At 43.6% G+C, this 22,363-nt stretch overlaps 2 protein-coding genes and 2 pseudogenes across 3 annotated transcripts; all 4 read left to right on the top strand.

The window, feature by feature from the left end:
- Positions 1 to 559: 559 nt before the first annotated feature.
- LOC129811658 (leucine-rich repeat-containing protein 74A-like) lies at positions 560 to 5,522 on the top strand. Its single transcript, XM_055863138.1, has 13 exons — positions 560 to 1,209; positions 1,367 to 1,542; positions 2,078 to 2,185; positions 2,425 to 2,518; positions 2,624 to 2,673; positions 2,772 to 2,853; positions 3,000 to 3,085; positions 3,191 to 3,385; positions 3,471 to 3,566; positions 3,649 to 3,792; positions 4,024 to 4,128; positions 4,288 to 4,373; positions 4,699 to 5,522. Exons 1-13 carry the CDS (start codon positions 1,101 to 1,103, stop codon positions 5,312 to 5,314), a joined length of 1,947 nt encoding a protein of 648 aa, XP_055719113.1. The 5' UTR covers positions 560 to 1,100; the 3' UTR covers positions 5,315 to 5,522.
- On the top strand, positions 5,336 to 7,361 carry LOC129812099 (olfactomedin-4-like; annotated as a pseudogene).
- A 3,134-nt stretch (positions 7,362 to 10,495) lies between these two features.
- LOC129812100 (olfactomedin-4-like) lies at positions 10,496 to 12,939 on the top strand (annotated as a pseudogene).
- A 423-nt stretch (positions 12,940 to 13,362) lies between these two features.
- rps6kl1 (ribosomal protein S6 kinase-like 1) lies at positions 13,363 to 22,363 on the top strand. Of its 2 annotated transcripts, XM_055863139.1 has the most exons (12): positions 13,363 to 13,503; positions 14,327 to 14,449; positions 14,824 to 14,997; positions 15,764 to 15,888; positions 16,393 to 16,485; positions 16,743 to 16,790; positions 17,481 to 17,613; positions 17,849 to 19,351; positions 19,467 to 19,556; positions 19,718 to 19,800; positions 20,075 to 20,170; positions 20,323 to 22,363. In XM_055863139.1, the coding sequence occupies exons 3-12, from the start codon at positions 14,862 to 14,864 to the stop codon at positions 20,431 to 20,433; spliced, it is 2,418 nt and encodes an 805-aa protein (XP_055719114.1). In that variant the 5' UTR covers positions 13,363 to 13,503; positions 14,327 to 14,449; positions 14,824 to 14,861; the 3' UTR covers positions 20,434 to 22,363. The 2 variants fall into 2 exon arrangements, with proteins under 2 accessions (XP_055719114.1, XP_055719115.1); XM_055863140.1 differs by lacking the exons at positions 13,363 to 13,503; positions 14,327 to 14,449 and having other exon boundaries at positions 14,918 to 15,005.

The following is a 22,363-nucleotide window of genomic DNA, read 5'->3' on the forward strand; positions in this document are numbered from 1 at the left end:
CTCAATCATCTCATGATGAAGTGGACACTGATTCATTGGGGTCACCCATGACCTTGCCCCGCGGTTCAGCCCGGCAGAGGAGGCCCAAACGTTTTAGGACTGCCAAGCTCTTATCAGGATACCAACTAGAGATGTTCAGATGTGTATATATTTTCTCGTTTACCTTTACTAATCACAGTGTAATAATGTTTAGTGGGGGTTGCGTCTTTGCCCATAAAGGTAGACTGGACATGTCTAGATAGTTATATGGCTGTTAGGCCAGTTCTCAGTTGTTCTCATGACCAGTACTTACATCCTCTGTTTGTTTTGAGGCCAGTGAAATGTTTGGGAAAACATTTAGTTTTTGCAGGGGGGTGTTGTAAGGTGCTTAATACAGTTGTATTCCAGCCACTAGGGGGTACTCTGGTGAAGCCCATGGGAAATAAAGAAATATAGTTTAAGTGAATTGGGGAGAGGAAGAAAAAGAAACAAAAAAGGTGCAGTAAACTGCTGTTACATGTGCTGACATGATTAAAAGTGAAGTAAACTGTACCTTTCGCGTTGTAGTTTATAATATATGCTCATAGAAAGGGTAACAAATTTGAAATGGTTAGGTAAGTGTTATGGTTTAGGATAAAAACATCCCAGGGATTCCAGGTAGAACTAACCGTGACTCCTGTAACCACCTCAGTGCCAGATGATCATTTTACTGTAGATTTCAAGATGACAGTGATAACAAATAAAACAAGTTTAACAACAAGAAAGCTGCTCATGTTGGAATATTTGTAGAAGATTGTCATGGTCTGGAACTGGGAATGCAGCATTTTGTTTGTGTGTTGTAGGTAAAAATCTACTAAAAATGATAATACTCAATAGGCCTTCTCTTAGCCCTTCCCTGTGAGTGGTGAATTCTTTATGACACACCATGGTCTCCTTAGGATTGAATTACAGTTTGGGACAACTCAGGTGGGTATTTGATTTCACTGTTGCAACAACAGTTGCTCAGCCCTCACAGATACCAGTGCATAATGTGGGAAGAGCCAAAGTCATAACGGGAAGTAAAATACAAATTCAACAAACATGTTGTAGACCTTGAGTATGTGACTGTTAGGACAGAGAAGATGTCTGTCCTATCTCTCGAGTCCCTCTGCCTAGCAGATAATGACAGTCCATCCTCTGCAGAAGACCTAGACCTGGAGGATAAGTGGGATACAGACCTGGAGATTGATGGTGAGTAGGCTATTATATTGACATTTTATGGATAATAACACATCAGCTCACTGTTGTTATTACAATGTATCATTGTTTGTATTGTAAGTTGATTTGTTTGATGCATATCTCACACTGATGGTTGTCTGATAGTGACACCACTTCTTGTCATTGTTAGAGGTGAAAAAGACCAGTAAAGACACATCGACTGCTGAGATATACCTGCAGGCCTGCAGGCTGGTCGGGGTGGTTCCTGTCTCCTACTTCCTCCGGAACCTGGGCATCTCCACCATGAACCTCAACCACCACGGCCTGGGACCTCCAGGGGGCAAGGCACTAGCCATCGCTCTGGTGGTAAGTCTGGTGGACGTCTATTAACATAATATCAACTTCAAGGAATGCTCTTTATGTTCAAGGAACACTCTTTATGTTCAAGGAATGCTCTTTATGTTCAAGGAATGCTCTTTATGTTCAAGGAATGCTCTTTATGTTCAAGGAATGCTCTTTATGTTCAAGGAATGCTCTTTATGTTCAAGGAATGCTCTTTATGTTCGAGGAATGCTCTTTATGTTCAAGCAATGCTCTTTATGTTCAAGGAACGCTCTTTATGTTCAAGGAATGCTCTTTATGTTCAAGGAATGCTCTTTATGTTCAAGGAACGCTCTTTATGTTCAAGGAACGCTCTTTATGTTCAAGGAACGCTCTTTATGTTCAAGGAATGCTCTTTATGTTCAATGAATGCTCTTTATGTTCAAGGAACGCTCTTTATGTTCAAGGAATGCTCTTTATGTTCAAGGAACGCTCTTTATGTTCGAGGAACGCTCTTTATGTTCAAGGAACGCTCTTTATGTTCAAGGAACGCTCTTTATGTTCCAATGTTTCTTCTCAGACTGACATGCACATCACCAACCTGGAGTTGGCAGACAACTACCTGCTGGCTGAGGGAGCCAGATACCTTCTAGAGATGTTAAAGGCAAATTTCACCATTCAGCATCTGGTAAGTTTGTATGAGATGGTCTTTAGGCAGCTCTCTGTAAGAAGGTAAAGTAATTGTATCTGGTATCTCTATAACATGTTTATTCAGAAGTGGGATAAGTATGATATGATATGTATGATATGTCCCACAATCTTTGATTTGATTTGAATCTGCCACAAGAGGGCATAAGAGTCTTGCGGGTCATGCTTTCATGATGGAATTATAGCTCTGTGTTAACATGCCCACTGTTTGTCTCGTAGGATTTGTCCAACAATCACCTACAGTCTGAAGGGGCTGAGTGCATAGCAAAAATGTTGCTCGATAACATTTCCATCAAATCCATCAAACTTTCAGGTAGTACACACAGATTTGAAAATGGAAACAAAAAGAATGGTCTGTTAGATACTATATTTCTCTACTCTATTTCTGAATCTTTTTATATAAACAATTTCTTCCCAGGGAATGGATTCATAGAGGACGATGCTAAAAGTTTTGCAGATGCCCTGGCAGTAAGTGAAAAGAAATTACATTCAAACATGCAGGCATATTGATGATATTACTGTCATTGGAGTCTATAGCTAGCTACTTGCAATATCTCTCCCTGTAGAACAACTATAGAGTAAAGGAGCTGGACTTGAGCCACAATCAGTTCTGTGGGAAAGGTGGGGAGCATCTGGGCCAGATGTTAGGTAGAGACCATTTCACTTTATGTCTGTATCTCACATCATTACGGCTGAGCAGTCTCATGGAGTATACAGACAAATGGAGTCATTAGGGTTAGAATCATGCACAATGTGAGTGTTTTACATCTGCTGTCACTGACATAATCCTACAGCAAACAATGAAGCTCTGGAGGTACTAGACTTGAGCTGGAACCATCTGAGAATGAAAGGAGCTGTGGCTTTCTGTGCCGGCCTCAAGGTTTGGATAAACATACTCAACCCAATTCTCACATTTAAGGTGTAAGTTCGTAAAAAAAAAAAAGAGTAAAACAGTATGTGATCAAAATACCTACTATTCACATAGGTGAATGTGTCCCTGAAACACCTGGACCTGTCCTGGAATGGCTTTGGGAATGAGGGGGCCTTGGCTTTAGGAGAGGCACTGAAATTCAACAACACTCTGGTGTACCTGGACCTCAACAACAACCGCATCACCAACGAGGGGGTGGGCATGCTGTGCAAGGGGCTGGAGGCCAACGACACTCTCAGAGCACTGATGGTAGGTGCTTGATGGACAGGGCACACACCCATTGACCTGTGTGGTATGAAACTAGTGTGACTTTCTATGTTTTGTGTCCCCGCAGCTGGCTTATAACTCTCTGACAGTGGAGGGGGCATTGGCTCTTATTACTGTGGTCAAGAACACCCCCAAAACTGCTCTGGAGGAGATCAACATATCCGTGAGCATTGTTGTTCTCTTCTTGATGTACAGAAGTGTTTTGGTCCCTGCATTTGAACTTAATATTTTGTGTTTGTGTGTAGAATGTGTTGGTGAATGAGAACTTTGTGCAGCTGCTGGATCTGACATGCCAGGAGCATCCCTCTCTAGAGGTGCAGTATGCAGGGGTCGGGGGCTTTATCGCTAAGAAACCACCCAAACGCCTTGACCCAATGAAAGTAATCCAGGTACTGTGGTAGGCTACTGTTACTCATAAAACTATTTTAGTCATGTAGAAAAGTAGTAATCACAAGTGATATCATTGCATACCAGTGCATTGTATTCTTTTTTGTTTACGGCTAATTCTACAAACTAGGACCTATTTTATGGCTGTTTTTAAAGACAGTGCAAGATTTGAAATAGGGGGGAATTTTAAGACAAAAAACCCCGTCCCAACCGCTCTATTCTTTTCTTTGAAGGATTATCTGGATGAACGGAAGCTGCGTCTTTGGGACTTCTTTAAGAAAATCGATAAAGATGGGACAATGCGAGTGCCTGTGGCAGACTTCAGGAAGGCTGTGCAGGTCTCAAACTAATTGCTCATTCCATAGTCCCTGACATTTGCCAGGTCTGTTGAGCTAATGCATTTCCAGTGCTCCAAGATGTACTTTATATTGAAGTTAGTGGCCAGCTAGCTCATAGTCTTTATTTGTTTACTCTTATGTCTTATGTAACCATTACAGCAATCCAACATCCCCTTGGATCGATACCAGATTGAGGAGTTGATTCAGAGACTGGATCGTGAAAGGACAGGGATGGTAGACTACAGGTGGGCTTTTATCATAAGAACAAACTGCCAGAGTGGGGAGACCATTATGGGTGTGTAAAGAAAACACCTAACATCAGCAATAACCTGAGAACTGAACAGAAACTTGTCATGAACTGTCTACCTGTTTACCATACAAACGAAACATGAGCAGACCTTTATGGTCAGAGTGTTGAAGTAGGCAGTCTTATCTATGTGTAATTGCTTGTAGTGCCATGCCAATGTCTTCCCCATTCTAAAGCTGAGAAAGTCCAGTTTACATCTGACTTGAAATTAAATGAGTTTAAGTGAATCATCACATTAAATACATTTTTTGGTTTCTACTCAGGGGCCTGGCCGACACCAGGAAGCAGATGATGCGGGACCACCGGCGGCAGCTGCGTAAGGTGGAGTCCCGTCAGAAGAAAGAGAAGCAGAAGAGCGAGCGCATCCTGAAGACCTTCCAGAGCGCCGTGGAGGCCAACACCCCCCGCAGCTCCATGGTCATGTCCCCAGGGGGCACCAAGGAGGACTCCAGTGGCCCCCAGCACTTCTCTGCCACCCCACTCAGCTCCTGGCACCACATTGTCATGTCCAACAGCAGCCGCTACTCTGTCACAAACCTGAGCAGTGAGCACATCCACCTCCCCATGCTAGGGGGCAGCACCCACCAACGGCCCACCAGTTCCCCCACCATGCGCTCCTACTCCCAGCCCAACCTGTTGGATGACTCCCAACGATACCCCCAATCCAAACCCTCCTCGGCCCAGGGGATGCTCTCTGACTCCAACCCTGATGTTGACCACACCAAGCTGAGCCCCACTGCCAACCACCTGACCAGGTCCAGTCCAGCACTGAACTCCAAGCAGCCAGACACTAAAACCAAAACCACCAATGTGAAGAAAAAGAAGAAACGCGTGGATAAAACTCCACATGAACAGAATCAAACACAATCATCAAAGTGACTAATGCTGCTGTGTCTTACTATGCAGTAACAGCTCCACTGACCCATCATTATATATTTTTACTGGAAATATTAATAATAAGTAGTAATAATTACATAGAGTCCATGTATTACACAAAACCTCAAAATAAATATTATTCCAGTATACATGGCCACGTTTCATGCAAACCTTATTCTTACCCAGCTAAATTAGATGGTATGATTATCTTTAAATGTATCGGGTTAGTTGTTGAATTGATGTGCCTTAGCTCAATACTATGAACTCTTTTATTTAAGATACCATTTAGTACCAGGGTTGGCAAAGATCCTGCTCAGACCATAGCACTTTGCATTATGTCTGGGAAAGTTCCCGAGTGTAGATGCTAAGGGCACACCCATGAATTATCTGTGAAAATTCTAATACCCACCACAACATTATATGACATCCCTGCACTAAAAACATCCTGGCAGATAGAATCTGTTTGTCAAAGATCACTGACGTCTCACAGTTGTCTGACGTGTGTCTTTGATGGTGACAGTGTGGGTGTGAAGGCCTATCACTATCTGATGTACACCATAGATTCTGCAATGCGCAACGGTTCTGATGACTATATTTCCTTAACAATAGTTCAGTTTGCCTATGATATGTGACTTAGGTACTTACTGTCTATAAAATATCCTTCCCTCCAGTTTGAGACATATGAGAATAAGCTGACAGTGTGTGCAGAGAATATAGTGACCCTGACGGTGTTGATGGAGCTGATGGAGAAGAACCCTGATGCGTACAGAGAGGCCTAATGCAGGAGGTGAAGGTGCAGATCAAGCAGGTGGAGACTGGTGCAGGAGCTCCTGGGCTCCATACAGACCACTACTGTCTTTGAGTCTTTGCACCAGCAGGTAACTACCCAAGACTGTTCCTAACAACTCATATGGTCATGATACAGCTATGGTCAATGACCATGTCGACTTTTCACTGGAGATATTTCTCTTTTGTAAGATGTACAACTTTTGGTCTTGTGGTTGCTCATCTGTGTTCTCTCTCAGATGTCCTCCATGCTGGTGGTCCTGACCAAGCTGGAGAGGTACGATGAGAACCTGCTGCTGGTGACCCGTCGTGACTACATCAAGATATAGCTCAAACTGGAGGAGTGTGATAGGCACCACAACCAGATCTTCAACCCCTATATCGGTAAGTCAAAGACCACTTTTAAAATGATACACACCCTTGTCAAGACTCTTGTACGTTTGATGTCACTGACTGTACCCTCTTTTCTCAGGGTCCTGGGAGCACGGAGGTATAACCACAATTAGCAAGCCCATCGTCATTCAACTGAATGCCCACTTGAATGGTGGCTACAAATTGGGGAGGGTGGGGGAATGATTCTTAGCCTGTGCATGGTTCTGAATCTCAATACTGGTACTCTGGGCAGTGCCTCAATTGTTGACGTGAGCTTTTACAGAAAATACAAAAATCTTATTTTGAGAACTCCATTTAAACACCGAAGCTTGTCAAGTAGCTGGTATGGAACTGGCAACAACTTCATTGTTCGTTATAACATCCTGTATTATCAATTTAACAACCCATTTAGCCTGGCCAAACTGAATTGTACTACTATAAAATATGAGCACAGGGTGATTGCAAAGGCTAGCACCAGATTCGTATACAGTCACTCACCCAATCAGAACCTAGACTTTGCTGCTGATGAGAGTGGGCTGTGGGAGGAATCCAAGGGTAAAATGGTAATTGCTCAAATCCATAAACCATCATTTGGTATAGAGGAGTTGTGAGAAACCAGTGTGTGCAAACCATCTGCCTTCATGGCATGTGTGGTTTTCTATGCTGTCAGAACAGTTGACATTCACTGTGAGGAGATATTTTACACTTATGAATACAAGAAAAAACAAGAGAACTACATGAACATTACATTTGAGTGGTTCAAGGACAAGTGTGTCAACCTCGACTTAAACCCACTGAACAGAAACTTGACATGTACAACGATGACTATGTCAACTATCATCTCTGGTTTGACAACCAGGCCACTGTCAACACGACACAACTCTTGGTCTGATAAAAGGCCTATTGCGGCATCTCATATTGAAACTCATTATACTCAAATCAGATTTAATCTCTTTTGTAGTTGCTCTGATTATGTAGAACACCCTGTTTTATGCTCATTGATTTAAAATACATATCTGACTAAGGATTAATGTTCAAGTGTTTACTTTTGACATCTGAAATAGTACTGTCTTCAATGTACACTGCTCCAAAAAATAAAGGGAACACTTAAACAACACAATGTAACTCCAAGTCAATCACACTTCTGTGAAATCAAACTGTCCACTTAGGAAGCAACACTGATTGACAATAAATTTCACATGCTGTTGTGCAAATGGAATAGACAAAAGGTGGAAATTATAGGCAATTAGCAAGACACCCCCAAAAAAGGAGTGATTCTGCAGGTGGTGACCACAGACCACTTCTCAGTTCCTATGCTTCCTGGCTGATGTTTTGGTCACTTTTGAATGCTGGCTGTGCTCTCACTCTAGTGGTAGCATGAGACGGAGTCTACAACCCACACAAGTGGCTCAGGTAGTGCAGTTCATCCAGGATGGCACATCAATGCGAGCTGTGGCAAAAAGGTTTGCTGTGTCTGTCAGCGTAGTGTCCAGAGCATGGAGGCGCTACCAGGAGACAGGCCAGTACATCAGGAGACGTGGAGGAGGCCGTAGGAGGGCAACAACCCAGCAGCAGGACCGCTACCTCCGCCTTTGTGCAAGGAGGTGCACTGCCAGAGCCCTGCAAAATGACCTCCAGCAGGTCACAAATGTGCATGTGTCAGCATATGGTCTGCGCCACCCGGGCCTCCAGGGTTTGGCCGGTAGGGATATCCTTGTCTCAGTATATAAAATGTATGCACTCTACTGTAAGTCGCTCTGGATAAGAGTGTCTGCTAAATGACTAAAATGTAATGTAAATGTAATATGGTCTCACAAGGGGTCTGAGGATCTCATCTCGGTACCTAATGGCAGTCAGGCTACCTCTGGCGACCACATGGAGGGCTGTGCGGCCCCACAAAGAAATGCCACCCCACACCATGACTGACCCATCGCCAAACCGGTCATGCTGGAGGATGTTGCAGGCAGCAGAACGTTCTCCACGGCGTCTCCAGACTCTGTCACATGTGCTCAGTGTGAACCTGCTTTCATCTGTGAAGAGCACAGGGCGCCAGTGGCGAATTTGCCAATCTTGGTGTTCTCTGGCAAATGCCAAACGTCCTGCACGGTGTTGGGCTGTAAGCACAACCCCCACCTGTGGACGTCGGGCCCTCATACCACCCTCATGGAGTCTGTTTCTGACCGTTTGAGCAGACACATGCACATTTGTGGCCTGCTGGAGGTCATTTTGCAGGGCGCTGGCAGTGCACCTCCTTGCACAAAGGCGGAGGTAGCGGTCCTGCTGCTGGGTTGTTGCCCTCCTACGGCCTCCTCCACGTCTCCTGATGTACTGACCTGTCTCCTGGTAGCGCCTCCATGCTCTGGACACTACGCTGACAGACACAGCAAACCTTTTTGCCACAGCTCGCATTGATGTGCCATCCTGGATGAACTGCACTACCTGAGCCACTTGTGTGGGTTGTAGACTCCGTCTCATGCTACCACTAGAGTGAGAGCACCGCCAGCATTCAAAAGTGACCAAAACATCAGCCAGGAAGCATAGGAACTGAGAAGTGGTCTGTGGTCACCACCTGCAGAATCACTCCTTTTTTGGGGGTGTCTTGCTAATTGCCTATGATTTCCACCTTTTGTCTATTCCATTTGCACAACAGCATGTGAAATTTATTGTCAATCAGTGTTGCTTCCTAAGTGGACAGTTTGATTTCACAGAAGTGTGATTGACTTGGAGTTACATTGTGTTGTTTAAGTGTTCCCTTTATTTTTTTGAGCAGTGTATTTAAGTATTATGATTCCTTCAGTCTTTAGGCTGAATCAGCACCTATATAATGAGGTGTATTAGTACTTATATAATGATGTGTATCAGCCAAATGAAGGTCAGTTGTGGCTAATAAGCATGACTATATCTTATATAAAATACTTGAATTGTGTTTTTTCCATGCTGATAACAGTCCCTTACGCTGGTAGCAAATTCAGTTCCAAACTTAAAGTTAGAGGAAACTTAGTTTTGGGCTGTACACTTTGTTAATCTTCATGTACTGTAGGTATCAAACAGTGTCACCAACATTAAAGCGGGGTATTGTGATACTGTATTGGGGGATAATATCTCTCAATATGCAGCACATTGTTAAGAATTAATTAACAATAACCCCCTTCATTGCTGAGAATACTTAGTCTGCTCATTATTGATATCTAACCACATAGAAAATAAAACGTGTTCAATTTAATTTGAAAGTTTACATGTGTAGACTACAGAAAAGTCTTGAAAAAACTAATTTTCTTTGTTCCCTTTCTTATCTAAAAAATACTACGATAAAACTATGTTGAACATAGACCCAATCCACTTTGGCCATCATTTCCTGTAAATTAAAGAATAATTTACAAAGGCCATTTATTATATTAGCAATTTATTATTATTCAAACATGCACAACAGTATTGATCAGACTATGGAACTCTGCTTGATTGAATTAACTACTAAAATGTGGTTCATGGAAAAATTAGGGCAGAATCAAACACATAAACCAGTACTATACTTCTTACCAACATACAATCTAAAGTCCCATGAGGAGAAATAAAGTAATATTTGTGGGCTGGAACTTGCTAGGCTTTAAAATTGGAATAAGGATGACAATTCTTTATTATACTATCATATGCTTATGTCAACATATGATATCCTGCCACATTGCTGAGGACTGATAGTAAGGTTACGCGGTTGATAATATCAGGTACCATCTATACCATGATGTCATCATATGCCCATATGGCCTGTTTCTCATGAACTCTATGTCCACATCATCATTGGGATCAATAAAAGGATAAGAGACAGGTTTCAGAAAATTGTATTTGAGTATTTTATCACAAGCAAACAAGGATGTCTGCATATATTGTGTCAAGAATTGAAGGGAGTCTATTACGCAACAGCAGTAACTTTGGGAAGAAGCAAGATGTTTCTGATGAGCTGATAGGAGGGTCTTTAAAAATACAGAGCGAACAGACAAGGAGACTCACTAGAACAACACTGGAGACAAGATGGCTCCATTTCTACTGCTTCTGACTTTCCTTTGCCCTGCGGTGGCTTGGCTGGTAAGGGACTTTCATTTTCTCCTTCCACTAAAACTTAACAGCTAGAGATACTTCCAAATAGACTGCCAGTTTATTACTATTGTGAAGTACCACTGTGAAGTTTACTCTGAACTTGTATTTTCCTCCAGCCAATGGAGGACTGGGACTCTGGCAATGTGACTGCATCTGTTGGGGAAATGCCTTTGTCATGTGTTTCTACCTGACACCACCTTCCCTGCCGACCGTGTGGAACACATGCAGAAAGTCACCAAGGATCTGATGCTGGAAGTGGAAATCCAGATAAATAAGGTACTGTACTGAACACCATGAGGTGTAAGCCCCCTGAACAGGATTACATTCATATTGCATTTACACACCGTGTTTTAGAGTGATGTTAAACGTTGCCTACTCCAGTAAATGGAACGTCTTGTAAACCTCGGAGGAGATGCATGTGTATATTTAACTGAGACCTCATTCACAGTATAGCCTACTAGATATCTTACACCGGGACTAGTACCTGTGTCTCTCTTGCAGCTGGGCAGCTACAAGGGCAAGATTGTGATCTTTTTGGCTGAGCTGAGGAACCTGACTATGAGAGTTGAGATTGTGGAGAGCGGCCCTGACAAATACATCCGACGAGTTTGAATTGTTGGTGACACAGCTGAAGGATTCCCTCAACTCCTCCTCGCCTATGTTCGACAGCCTGTACACAGAGGTAAATGTGTGATACATAGACAAATACATCGGAATGACTATTAGAGGTAAATGTGTGATAGATAGACAAATATATCGGAATGACTATTAATGACTGGCAGTGGCATAATAAATAAGTGACAGAAAATATGATGCAGGAGCAAGAGGAATGTTGCTGTGTGGAACAAATTACTTATTTGTCCTTTGTATACATGCATCCATAGATTCGCAACATGAGCCTGATCGTGAACCAGTTGGAGAGCTATGACAAGAGTAACCTGGAGGTGATCCGTATTGAGTTTGGAAAACTGCAGAAGAAGCTGTAGGAGTGCCAGAAGAACCAAGAAGAGGGCATAAACCCAGATATTGGTAAGGATCCTCTTATGGTAGCATTGTTGACATATTGTATAATTACATTAAAGCAGTAGTTTGTGGATTTGTTGTCATACATATTATTAATAGCTATTTATATTTCCCCCCAGGCTCCTGCAACCACAAAGGCATCACCAGTGTAGGGACGCCAGTGGTCAGCCAACTGAATGCAAACTTGAATGCAGGCTACAGATTTGGGGGGTGGGGGAAAGACTCAAAACCCAATTGTGGCTTTGAATCAATGTATTGGTATGGTGCCTATAGCAGTGCCTCAGTGAATACATTTTATCTTTATTCCAACTATCAAAATCTGGTTTTAAGGAATTAATTTAAACAACACACCTTACCAAATGGATGGCAGGGTACTGGCAACAATGACATTGTTCATGGTAACACCCTGTATTACCAGAAAAACAGCCCATTCAGCATGGCTAAACTGAGTTTGACCATATCCAAATATGACTACAGAGTAATTGAAAAGGCCAGTGCAACGTTCTCATACAGTTTCTCAGCCAATCAGAACATGGATTTCTCAGCCGATGAGAATAGACTGTGGGTAACGTGCCACATATGAATCCAAAGGTAAAATGGTCATTGCCAAAGTAAACAGGGATGAATTTGGTATTGAGGATGTATGGAGTACCGGTGTGTACAAATCATTGGTAGGTAATGCCTTCATGGTGTGTGGTGTTCTCTATGCTACTAGACCAGTCGATGTTCACACAGAGGAGATATTCTACTCCTATGACACCAAAACAGCGCAGGAGAACTACCTCAGCATTCCATTTGAGAAGTTCCAGGATGAATATTTAAACCTGCACTACAACCCTATTGATCAGAAAATCTACATGTACAACAAGGGCTACTATGTGTCCTATAGTGTCAAGTTTAACAAAGACTAGATTCCCCCTCTGGTCTATCGTATCTTGACTGATGCCACTGATATGACTTTCTGATAGCACAGGGCTTCGCTGAATAGATAGATATTCATTACTTTGTCTGATACAATGACATGCATTTTAAAATCATGTCTCTTGAATTCCTGAAATAAAATCAAACTGAATCATTGAAATAACTGTATGTGTTCTATTTTGGTTCATTTGAAATTGGATTGAAAAATAAAATGTGCATTATTATCATTACTAAAAATACCCAGCCACTGTCAGATTCCCTCCCATTACCTAGGCAGTCCAAAGAGAAAGAGTATAGGGGTGCAGTATCCCACCCCTTCATTTTCAGTCGAATTTGAGTCAATCCGTATAACTAGCACCTCAATATGACTCATCCCCAGTATGATATCAGACCCCTCCCACCCTAGCTTAGGGCTGATGGGCTGGGCCTCTCCTTTCCTCCCCTCCTTTGGCTCAGGCTGGAGCTTCCACCCGGCTCCTCTGTAAGCAAGCCCTCCCCTGGGTTTGTTCTTTGTACTCCAGTGAGAAGCTGGCTCCATCTGGTACTGAGGACCAAGTCAGAGCTGATTAGACTAACCAGGCAGGGTGAGCCCACATAGCAGCCACCCACTGCATATACAACAATGAACCAGGCACATTATTTTATTCTTACGGTTTCAGGTAATTGTTGAACAAATCCATTGACTCATTCACATTTTCATACAAAAGTACACTATAGCATACTGCAACATATTGCAAAATCTATCTGAAATTGAAAAAAAGGTCTGGAGACACAGCAAGACAAAAATAGCACTGTCTTTTTAAATCTTGCATCTGTCAGGATGAGGGGAAGTGAAGGCCTTGTGGCTAATGGTACCCTTAGTGACATCATCGCAAGCCAATAGGCAGCCTCGCTGAGCTCTCTCCTCCTTTTCCTGAGATCCGTGAAGGGAGGGAGGCTGCTGAGGACGCAGGCTGCTACTGGAGCGGTGGGTCCAGGGCATGCTCTGATCACATCAGGTAGGTAGAATATATGTAGTGGTGTTTGTGTGTGTGTAGCAGCACTGATTTCTAGATCTATTCTAGCCTGCCTCCCCCTCTAAGGAGGGCCAGATCAGATATGCTTAAATAGCAGTGTGAGGGAGGATCAAGAGAGACTGCAGATGGCTGTTTCATGACAGTGGCTTATTATATGCTATAGCATCCCTGTCTGTCGTGTGGCGACCATGATGTGTGTATGATGCAAGCAATTATCCATTCGAGACAAACAAATGTGATTATTCCATTGTGAATCTTGTCTCTATTATCACATGATATGTTTGTCATTGGTATCAAGGATGTCGGTGCATGTATCATGGGAATACTGCAGGAGGCTGACTGCATGTTATTTCTGTGTGGATTCTCAACGACAGACACACTAGGGTGCTGCAGTGCTACTTGGCTTGACTTCCCCTCCTCAGACTGTATGAGAGATGATAATGAATGTATGTGTGTGGGCGTGTATACAACGCTAACCCCATGTCACAATGGTACTGTAGTAAGGCATCAGCACATTTTCATAGTGCACATTTGTGGTATTCTAAGAGCTTCTCTGATTGCAATACATTAGCATTTACAAGTCCCCTGACAACAGGGATCTGCCCACAGCTTTCCTATATGTATTTAGTCTGACATGAGTGAGTGGACATCAGGCAGTTAAGCACTCTGAGTCATCGTTCGATCCTCGGCCACCCCGGCAGCACTGACAGTGTCTGTTCATTCATCACCAATAATACAGGAGCAGCACACTCATAATCACTTCCTGTGCTCTACTGAAGTTGAACCAAACTCTCTGATTACCCAGGTTCGTATCGTCATGCCCGTCAACAAAGACTTTAACCTTCAAGTGGAGGAGGATAACCCCCCAGTGAGCCGACTGATTGCTGCCAGTGATGAATTCCACTGCTGATAGGACCAGGGAGCAAATGTGAGACAACTTACTCCACAAGTTTATGATCTGACGCTAGCATGGAGAAGGGGAGAGAAACAGAAACAGTCTGTTATTGATCACATTACTCTCTGTCTCGTGCTTTGCTGTCATGTTTTTCTCAGACAAGTGACTAGATAAGGGATTTACTATAGCCCTGGGGAAATATTGACTCTTGGTTTTCGGCAGTTACCACCTCTGGAGATTTCATCAATCATTCACCGCCAGTATAGGGATTATTCTTAGCCAACTTCCTTTAAAGAGAGGAAAGTCTTAGCGGTGGCTAGTCGTGTTATGATCCCTCCTAGAACATACAGATCAGTGTGATTACATACAGTACACTCCTTTAACCGGGTCTGTTGTGCGGCTTCTAGGCCCGTCTGGACCTCCACAGGGTCGAGCCAGGACAGCCATGGCCAAGAGAGACTACCTGGTGGAGGCAGCCAAGCAGATCCGCATGGCTCTGGACAGGGAGGTCAGTGAAGACTATGAGGCTGCCTTCAGCTACTACAAGAACGGGGTTGACCTGCTGCTCAATGGAGTTCAAGGTACAGCGGTAAATCTACTCTACTGTATTCTGTCAACATGCAGGGTTCTGGTTCTGGTGATATTGAGTAGATCAGCTAGTCAACACAGTGAGAACAAGTCACGCGGTATGAAACAGGAACATGTGGATTTGTCGGTCCATGATTCATCCATTGAAAAGCAGAATTAAATAATTGCTATGAAAAACAGAAATTCAGAAAGCCAAAGTCAGAGGAGAGATTTCCATACTGGTGAAGCATGCTGAACATTCTGCTCTCTTTCCTCTGCTGTTTTAGTGAGGTAGGTAAAACAGAAGCTTTTGAATTATATGAGTCAGGGATTGACATTAAAGTCTGAAAGGCACTTGCCCATACGGCAAGTCAGGAGTATTTTTTGGTTGCCCGAAGATTATGATCACTTTGCAGGACTGGAATTCTTTGAATTCGGTAGTTCAGTAAAAAAAACAATTAAGAGCAGGCTCAGCTTCTCTGACTGGCATAATGCCATAAGTTCACTTAGGATAAACAATGTGGAGGAATGAGAAAGATCAGTTTTAGGCTACTGGAACTCTTTACAGTTTGGTTGTTTTACTTTTTCTTTTTTTATCACCTGGCCAAAAGGACAACCTCAGAGCAGGCTCAAGTGGCGCAACTGCTCAGTTCACTTGCCCCGGGCAATAGGGCAACCCTTAATGTCAATCCCTGTGAGTTGATTTCAGTTTAGTCAAGTGAGGTTTCAGTCCCTCTCTGTGTGAGGGTGAGAGAAATCTGAGGTTGGTCTGTCTTCCAGTGGACCCTAACAAGGAGCGCCGGGAGGCAGTGAAGAGGAAGACTACTCAGTATCTAAAGAGGGCAGAGGAAATCTTTATCTCCCACCTGCAGGACAACCTGGGGAAGGGGAACTCTCACTTAGGGGTAAGAAAATGACTTTTTACAGCAAACCCTCCTTCGACACGATTAACATGCCATACTACTGTGCACATCTTATGAATGGTAATCAACCTGGTCTGACCATCTGTGTTACTCAATGATACTGGGCACTCATTTTCCAGCTTTTCAGTCCTGTATTGATTTATATGTCTAGTCTGTTTATTGAAGAGTTGGTTGACATGCTATTTATATGTCCACCTCTGAATCATTTCCTTCTGGGAAAGTCTGAGTCACATCTTCAGAGCAACCAGTCTGTGCTGCTAACAGTCTCTGGAGGTTGGCTACAGAGCAGCACAACATCCCCTCTGTTACACGATCTGCCAGGGTGGCTCGCACTGGGCAGATCGTCCCCTCTCTCTTATGTAACATTCTAATATATGTCCTAAGATTGTAACTAATCCCAGAGTAGAAGCACTTTCAGATGTGAATTCAACACAAACACGTGTCCACATTGCTGACATCTGTGCAGTAATCTCTTTTTATCACCAGGGTTACAGTAGTCTGAGATTCCGGCCAATCAGACACCTGAGCTCCCCAGTGGAGGATCTGGAGATGTGTAAAGTGGTGGGGATCATCGATAAGGTAGGGAGGTTTTTACACTCACTGCTCTCAACCAGTATACTTGAACTGTTTGTTCCAGCTGATGATAATCTCTTGAACAGACATCCTGGCTGTAGTTAACCCTTTATTAGCTATGTCTTATAGATCCAGTGAACCATGATGCTTACCTTTCCAAATATGAACTTGTCCCAAAACTGTCATAACCATCTAATAACATACTACTCAATTTATTCTCAGCTTTATTTAAACTAACATAAAATGTATGTCTTCTCCCCAAGGTCCTGATTGTCCAAAGCCTGATTACCAAGGAGAAATTTGTTGTTAAAGTAAGTACTTATGCTTCAGCACTGCCAATACAGTATGTCAGGGGGGAGGGTGGCAGGGCAGAATGACAGAGTACACATGTAGTGCAGCTATCTAGCAGTGCAGGTAGCCTAGCGGTTGAGAGCGTTGGGCCAGTAACTGAAAGGTTGCTGGTTTGAATCCCCAAGCCGACTTGCTGAAAAATCTGTCTTTGTGCCCTTGAGCAAGGCACTAAACCCTAATTGCTCCTACAAGTTGCTCTGGATAAGAGTGTCTGCTAAATGTAAAATGTCTATCTGTGTAGATGCATATCCAGTGCACAGATGGCTGCTGTACTGTCTGGATCCCTGCCAGCCAGCCAGGGCAGCCCAGTTGATAGGAATATTATCAGCCTTGTCTTCATGAGTATCCTTCTCCATTGATCTGGCTAAAAGCCCTCTACTTTGACCCTCTTAGTGCAAATGCACCTCCCATCTCTGTAACCAGAGAGTTGCTATTGGAACATACTGTTGCAGGGTTGGCTACGGTGTAGGTCTCAGAAAAACTGCTATCTAGGCACTGGTAGAGCGATTTGTTTTTCGATCAATTAACAATAGACTTATTAAGACTAGCCTGAAAATAATGTGTAGTACAGTAGTGATAAGTTGTATTTTGACAAAGGTAATAACAGCATAGTAATATGTGTGTTGATCTGTTGCGCTGTGTCGTCACAGAGCCTGCCCAAGTCGAGCTGGGAGAGCCGGGACCAGCCCACTATCATCCCCCAGGGGGTCCCCTTCATGGTGAAGCTGCTGAGGTACTATGTCAGTGAGGATGCTGTGTACCTGCATCTGGAGCATGTTCAAGGTGAGCTGAACACAGGCTCTGCCTGCCAGCCCTGTAGTATGGGAGATTTAGCTGATGCTCTTATCTAGCCTATAACCATTCAAAGGCAGTGGACCAACAGTTTTCATTTTTTGCTGATGTCTGCACTTTTCAGCCATTTTGGGTCAAGGATGCCATAGAGAGTAGAAAAGATAGCTGAATTCAAATGAAGAAAAACAACTATTGTCTGATGTGTTGACTTTTCTATGATCTGTAGGTGGGAAGCTTTTCTCCAAACTGCACAAGGTGAGGAACGACCGAGCCAAAGAGCACCCAGAATGCTCCAGTCCCAGCCAGCACAGGATCAAAATGAAGAACAGCTACACCTCCCCTACCATCAGCTCAGACTACCAGCAGAATGACAGAGGGGGCACAGAGAAAACCTCTCTCCTGGAGACGGAGAACGAGGAGAGCCCAGACACAGACTCCCCGGCATTCTGGCTCGAGGCTCAGCATCGTCTAGAAAGCTGTAGGACCCACTCCTACTGCGAGGAGACAGGCTGCCTGCAGAACAACTCCAGGTCTGCAGCGCCACACACTCCGGCGACACAGCCCTCCTTATCTAGGTCAGACACCAGTCCCGATATCCATCCAGCAGGCCTCAGTCAGTGTTTGCACTCTAAAACTCAGGACAAACCTGCTCTCTGTGGTCATCTGTGTATCGATCAGGCCCCTGATGTCACCTCTGAGCCTTCTAGGAAGGTCAATGGAACAGAAAAAATTGAATCCAGTTTGGATTTCAACATTGTGTGGAAGACTGATCTGACTCGTAACTGTGAAAGTTCAGCCCCCTATGCAGAGACTCGTACTGACTCAGATATAGCTGCAGGTAAATCTGTACCTCAAACAACTCAGACCTCTTCTGGTGGTACAGGGTCAACATTGAACTTCAAGGATCATTCTATCAGTTTATATTCACAGAAAAGTTACGTTCCCACTACATTGCAATTACCCCTCCATAATCAAAGCCAGGTTAGTGAGAGAGCAACTTTGACCTCCAATGGCTCTCACCAAGACAGTGTTTCAGGTAGAGACCTTGAGAACACTGTGACAGACACACACCAGGGTAGAGGGAAGGAGAAGGTAAACCATCACATTACTGAGGAGAGCATGGTGAATTCAGTAACCAGGGACACAGAGACTTCCCAGCCTGGCAGAGCTGTGTGTCCCTCTACAGTAGACAAGCTGAAGCTCTTGAGGACATCCTCAGGGAACTCTCACCCCCCCTCCGTCTCTCACTATCACAGTACTGGGACACACCTGGGGATCCAGCCAGGCACTTCTCTGGCCCTCACAGGGGTGAAGTATCAGGTGGGGCCTCCTGGCAGAGAGCCAGTGGAGGAGGGCTGGGAGCTGCTGAGCCCTGTGAGTAAGGACCTCCCCCGAGAGAAAGGATCACTATGTTACCCCAACACCCCTGATCCCACAGGGGCCTCCCCACAGTGCCGGAAGGGGGACATGGATGCTTTCCTAAAGTCAGAGGAATCGGATGGACAGGATGAGGATCAAATCATTGAGGTGGATGGCTGGTGCCACCTACCCAAGTTCCCAGCCAAGGCCTCCAGAGGGAGAGACAGGGCCAGGCAAAGTAGCTGGGGGCTGCCTGAGCCAGAGGTGCGTCTGTTGGGGGCTCAGATCCTCCTGGCCCTGGAAAGTCTTCACCAGCAAGGTGTGGTGTGCCGAGACCTCAACCCAAAGAATATCCTGCTCACGAGCAATGGTTAGTCACCTAAATCACTTTAACTTGGTATGGGGTGTCATTGTTGGTCTGTTTTTGGCATGAGTCTTAAACTCAACTAACTTTGATTGTGACATAATTTCATGTTTCTCACTAGGAAAGGTCTGCCTGACATTCTTTGGCCAGTGGAGTGAAGTTCAGTCAGAAATCAACTCTAAAGCTATGGACCAGATGTACTGTGCCCCAGGTGAAAATACTCTTTATTCAAAAAACTTCAGTCACATGTTACAACCGTTACACATAAGGTTCCTACCCTAGATATAAAGTGCCATCCAGTGGTAAGAATCAGACATTTAGCTTGATCCAACAATAAATCTGTGAATAACAAGTTCTGTTGTTGGCCAACAGAGATTGGAGGTGTGTCCAAAATCACAGAGGCTTGTGACTGGTGGAGTCTGGGGGCATTGCTGATTGAACTTCTTACTGGAATGGTAAACAACACTCTATTGAATAATCTGTTTCCATAGTCTCTATCTGTTTCTTTCCCTATGCTGTAGTAAATCCAAACCTGTATATATTGACACTGCTGCCCACTGGGCCTGTTGATCATGTATATCTGTTGTTGGTACCAGGGGCACAACTTTCACTGGGAACATGTCCCCCTCCCAACATTCTGAAATTGCATGTTTATCCAAAGTTGCTCCCCTGGTTGGTACCATTATCAAGGCATGGTTGTTTAATGAAACTGTATGCCTGTGCCTCCAGCCCCTGTGGCAGTTCCACCCAGCCGGGGTGCATTCTCACACCCAGCTCCTGATCCCAGACCACCTGAGTACTGCAGCCGCCTCCCTGCTCACTGAGGTAAGAACTACATCCCCCTTACACACCCATGTGGCCTGTACTTTAGGTACCGTAAACATATAAACGCTAGCCTGCTACCACAGAAACACAGAGCCACAAATATTGTACAAACTCATATATTTCTGAATGAGTGACAATTATATGTTCCACAGCTGCTGCAGTTTGATGCTGGTTATCGTTTGGGCTCTGGAGGCGGTGGTGTGAGTGACATCAAGTGTCACCCCTTCTTCAATGGTGTCTCCTGGAAGGCACTGTCAAGTTAACATGCCAACAGACTACCTGTGTGTCTCTGGCCTAAATGCAGCCTGAACTGTTCTGGGCAGCCACTGCCCCCTTGTGGCTAAAATAGTTGAAGCCCCAGCTCTGGTGCTACTTCCTGAGCATCTTACTTCCCAAAGAAAGATGATAGATTGATTAGAAGTGTAATTCAGAGCAGCAGACACACAGCTAACATGTCAACCCTGCAACAACCAACCTCCATGTTTGAATGATAGAGGCTAGTGTAAACCTCACCTGTCCTTTTGACATATGGTAGGGCAAGATGTTTTAAATATTAAAGTGTACTCTATCAGCTGACTTTTGGGGTACGTCTGTTATACAAATGACAAGCAATACTTCTGTTAATATACTGAACAAAAATATAAACGCAACAAAGTGTTGGTCCCATGTTTCATGAGCTGAAATAAAAGACCCCAGAAATGTTCCATACACACAAATGTATTTCTCTCAAATTTGGTTAAATTGTTTGTTTTTTTACATTCCTGTTAGTGAGCATTTATCCTTTGCCAATATAATCCATCCACCTGACAGGTATGGTATACCAAGAAGCATGATCATTACACAGGTGCACCTTGTGCTGGGGACAATAAAAGGCTACTCTAAAATGTGTTGCCACAGATGTCATAAGTTTTGAGGGAGCGTGCAATTGCCATGCTGACTGCAGTAATGTCCACGAGAGCTGTTGCCAGAGTATGTAATGTTAATTTCTCTTCCGTAAGCCGCCTCCAATGTCATTTTAGAGAACTTTGCAGTACAACCAGCCAACCACGTGTAACCACACCAGTTCAGGACCTACACATTCTTCTTCACCTACGGGATTGTCTGAGTGTAGCCACCCGGACAGCTGAGGAAACTGTGGGTTTGCACAATCGAGAGCTCTATGCGAAGGAGATGTGTTGTGCTGCATGAGGCAAATGGTGGACACACCAGATACTGACTGGTTTTCTGATCCATGCTGAATTTATTTCCTTATATCAAATTTGATTTGTCACATGCGCTGACTACAACAGGTGTAGGTAGACCTTACCGTGAAATGCTTACTTACAAGCCCTTAACCAACAATGCAGTTCAAGAAATAAGAGTTAAGAACAAATTTACTAAATAAACTAAAGTAAGAAATGTAATAAAAAGTGACAATAACGAGGCTATATACAGGGGGTACCGAGTCAACGTGCAAGGATACAGGTTAGTCGACGTAATTTGTACATGTAGGTAGGGGTAAAGTGAATTGTAACTCTGTAAAGTCTTGCATGTTGCGTTTATATTTTTGTTCAGTGATTCCATGAATATTATCCTTATCACCAAGCATGAACATTTTTTTCATTGTCAAACACTGACTACACAAATACTTTTTGGAGGTTAATAAAAAAGAACCAATGCCTCGTATTTTTGCTTGGTCATCTGTACGTAGCCTTCATAACTAAACATTTACCACAGCTCAGACAGTCTACCCACTTCCTGACTTGTGCATGTGAAATTAAAACGTACTTGTGATGTGGCTTGCTTCTTTCAAACTTCTCCATTTCTTTTAGCTTCCAAGCCCTGGCAATAGCTATTTTAAACCACACCAGCCACCTGGTTTCTGAATTATTGCCATCAGTCATTTTGAGAGCATTCTGTAAAAAAGGCAAGTGTCGTTGTAAACAGTAGAAAACAAAAAGGATAGTTAAGATTTTGTTTAAAATCTTTTTTTCTTTAAATATATCTATTTTTTACACAACATAAAGATACTTTTCTTAGGGTGTGAATCAGATTTGTTTTTAATGCTTTAAGGACCCACTGTGATTTCAGTGTAACAACGCATAAAAACCTGTCCCATGTACCACATCTTAGGCTATAGTGTTTGCAGTCCATCTTATGATAAGTTACAATTGTTCTTTTCTCAGCAAAAATAAATGAACAATACACAACTAA

The sequence above is a fragment of the Salvelinus fontinalis genome, chromosome 15 (assembly GCF_029448725.1).
Source record: "Salvelinus fontinalis isolate EN_2023a chromosome 15, ASM2944872v1, whole genome shotgun sequence".
In the NCBI taxonomy this organism is placed as follows: Eukaryota; Metazoa; Chordata; class Actinopteri; order Salmoniformes; family Salmonidae; genus Salvelinus; species Salvelinus fontinalis.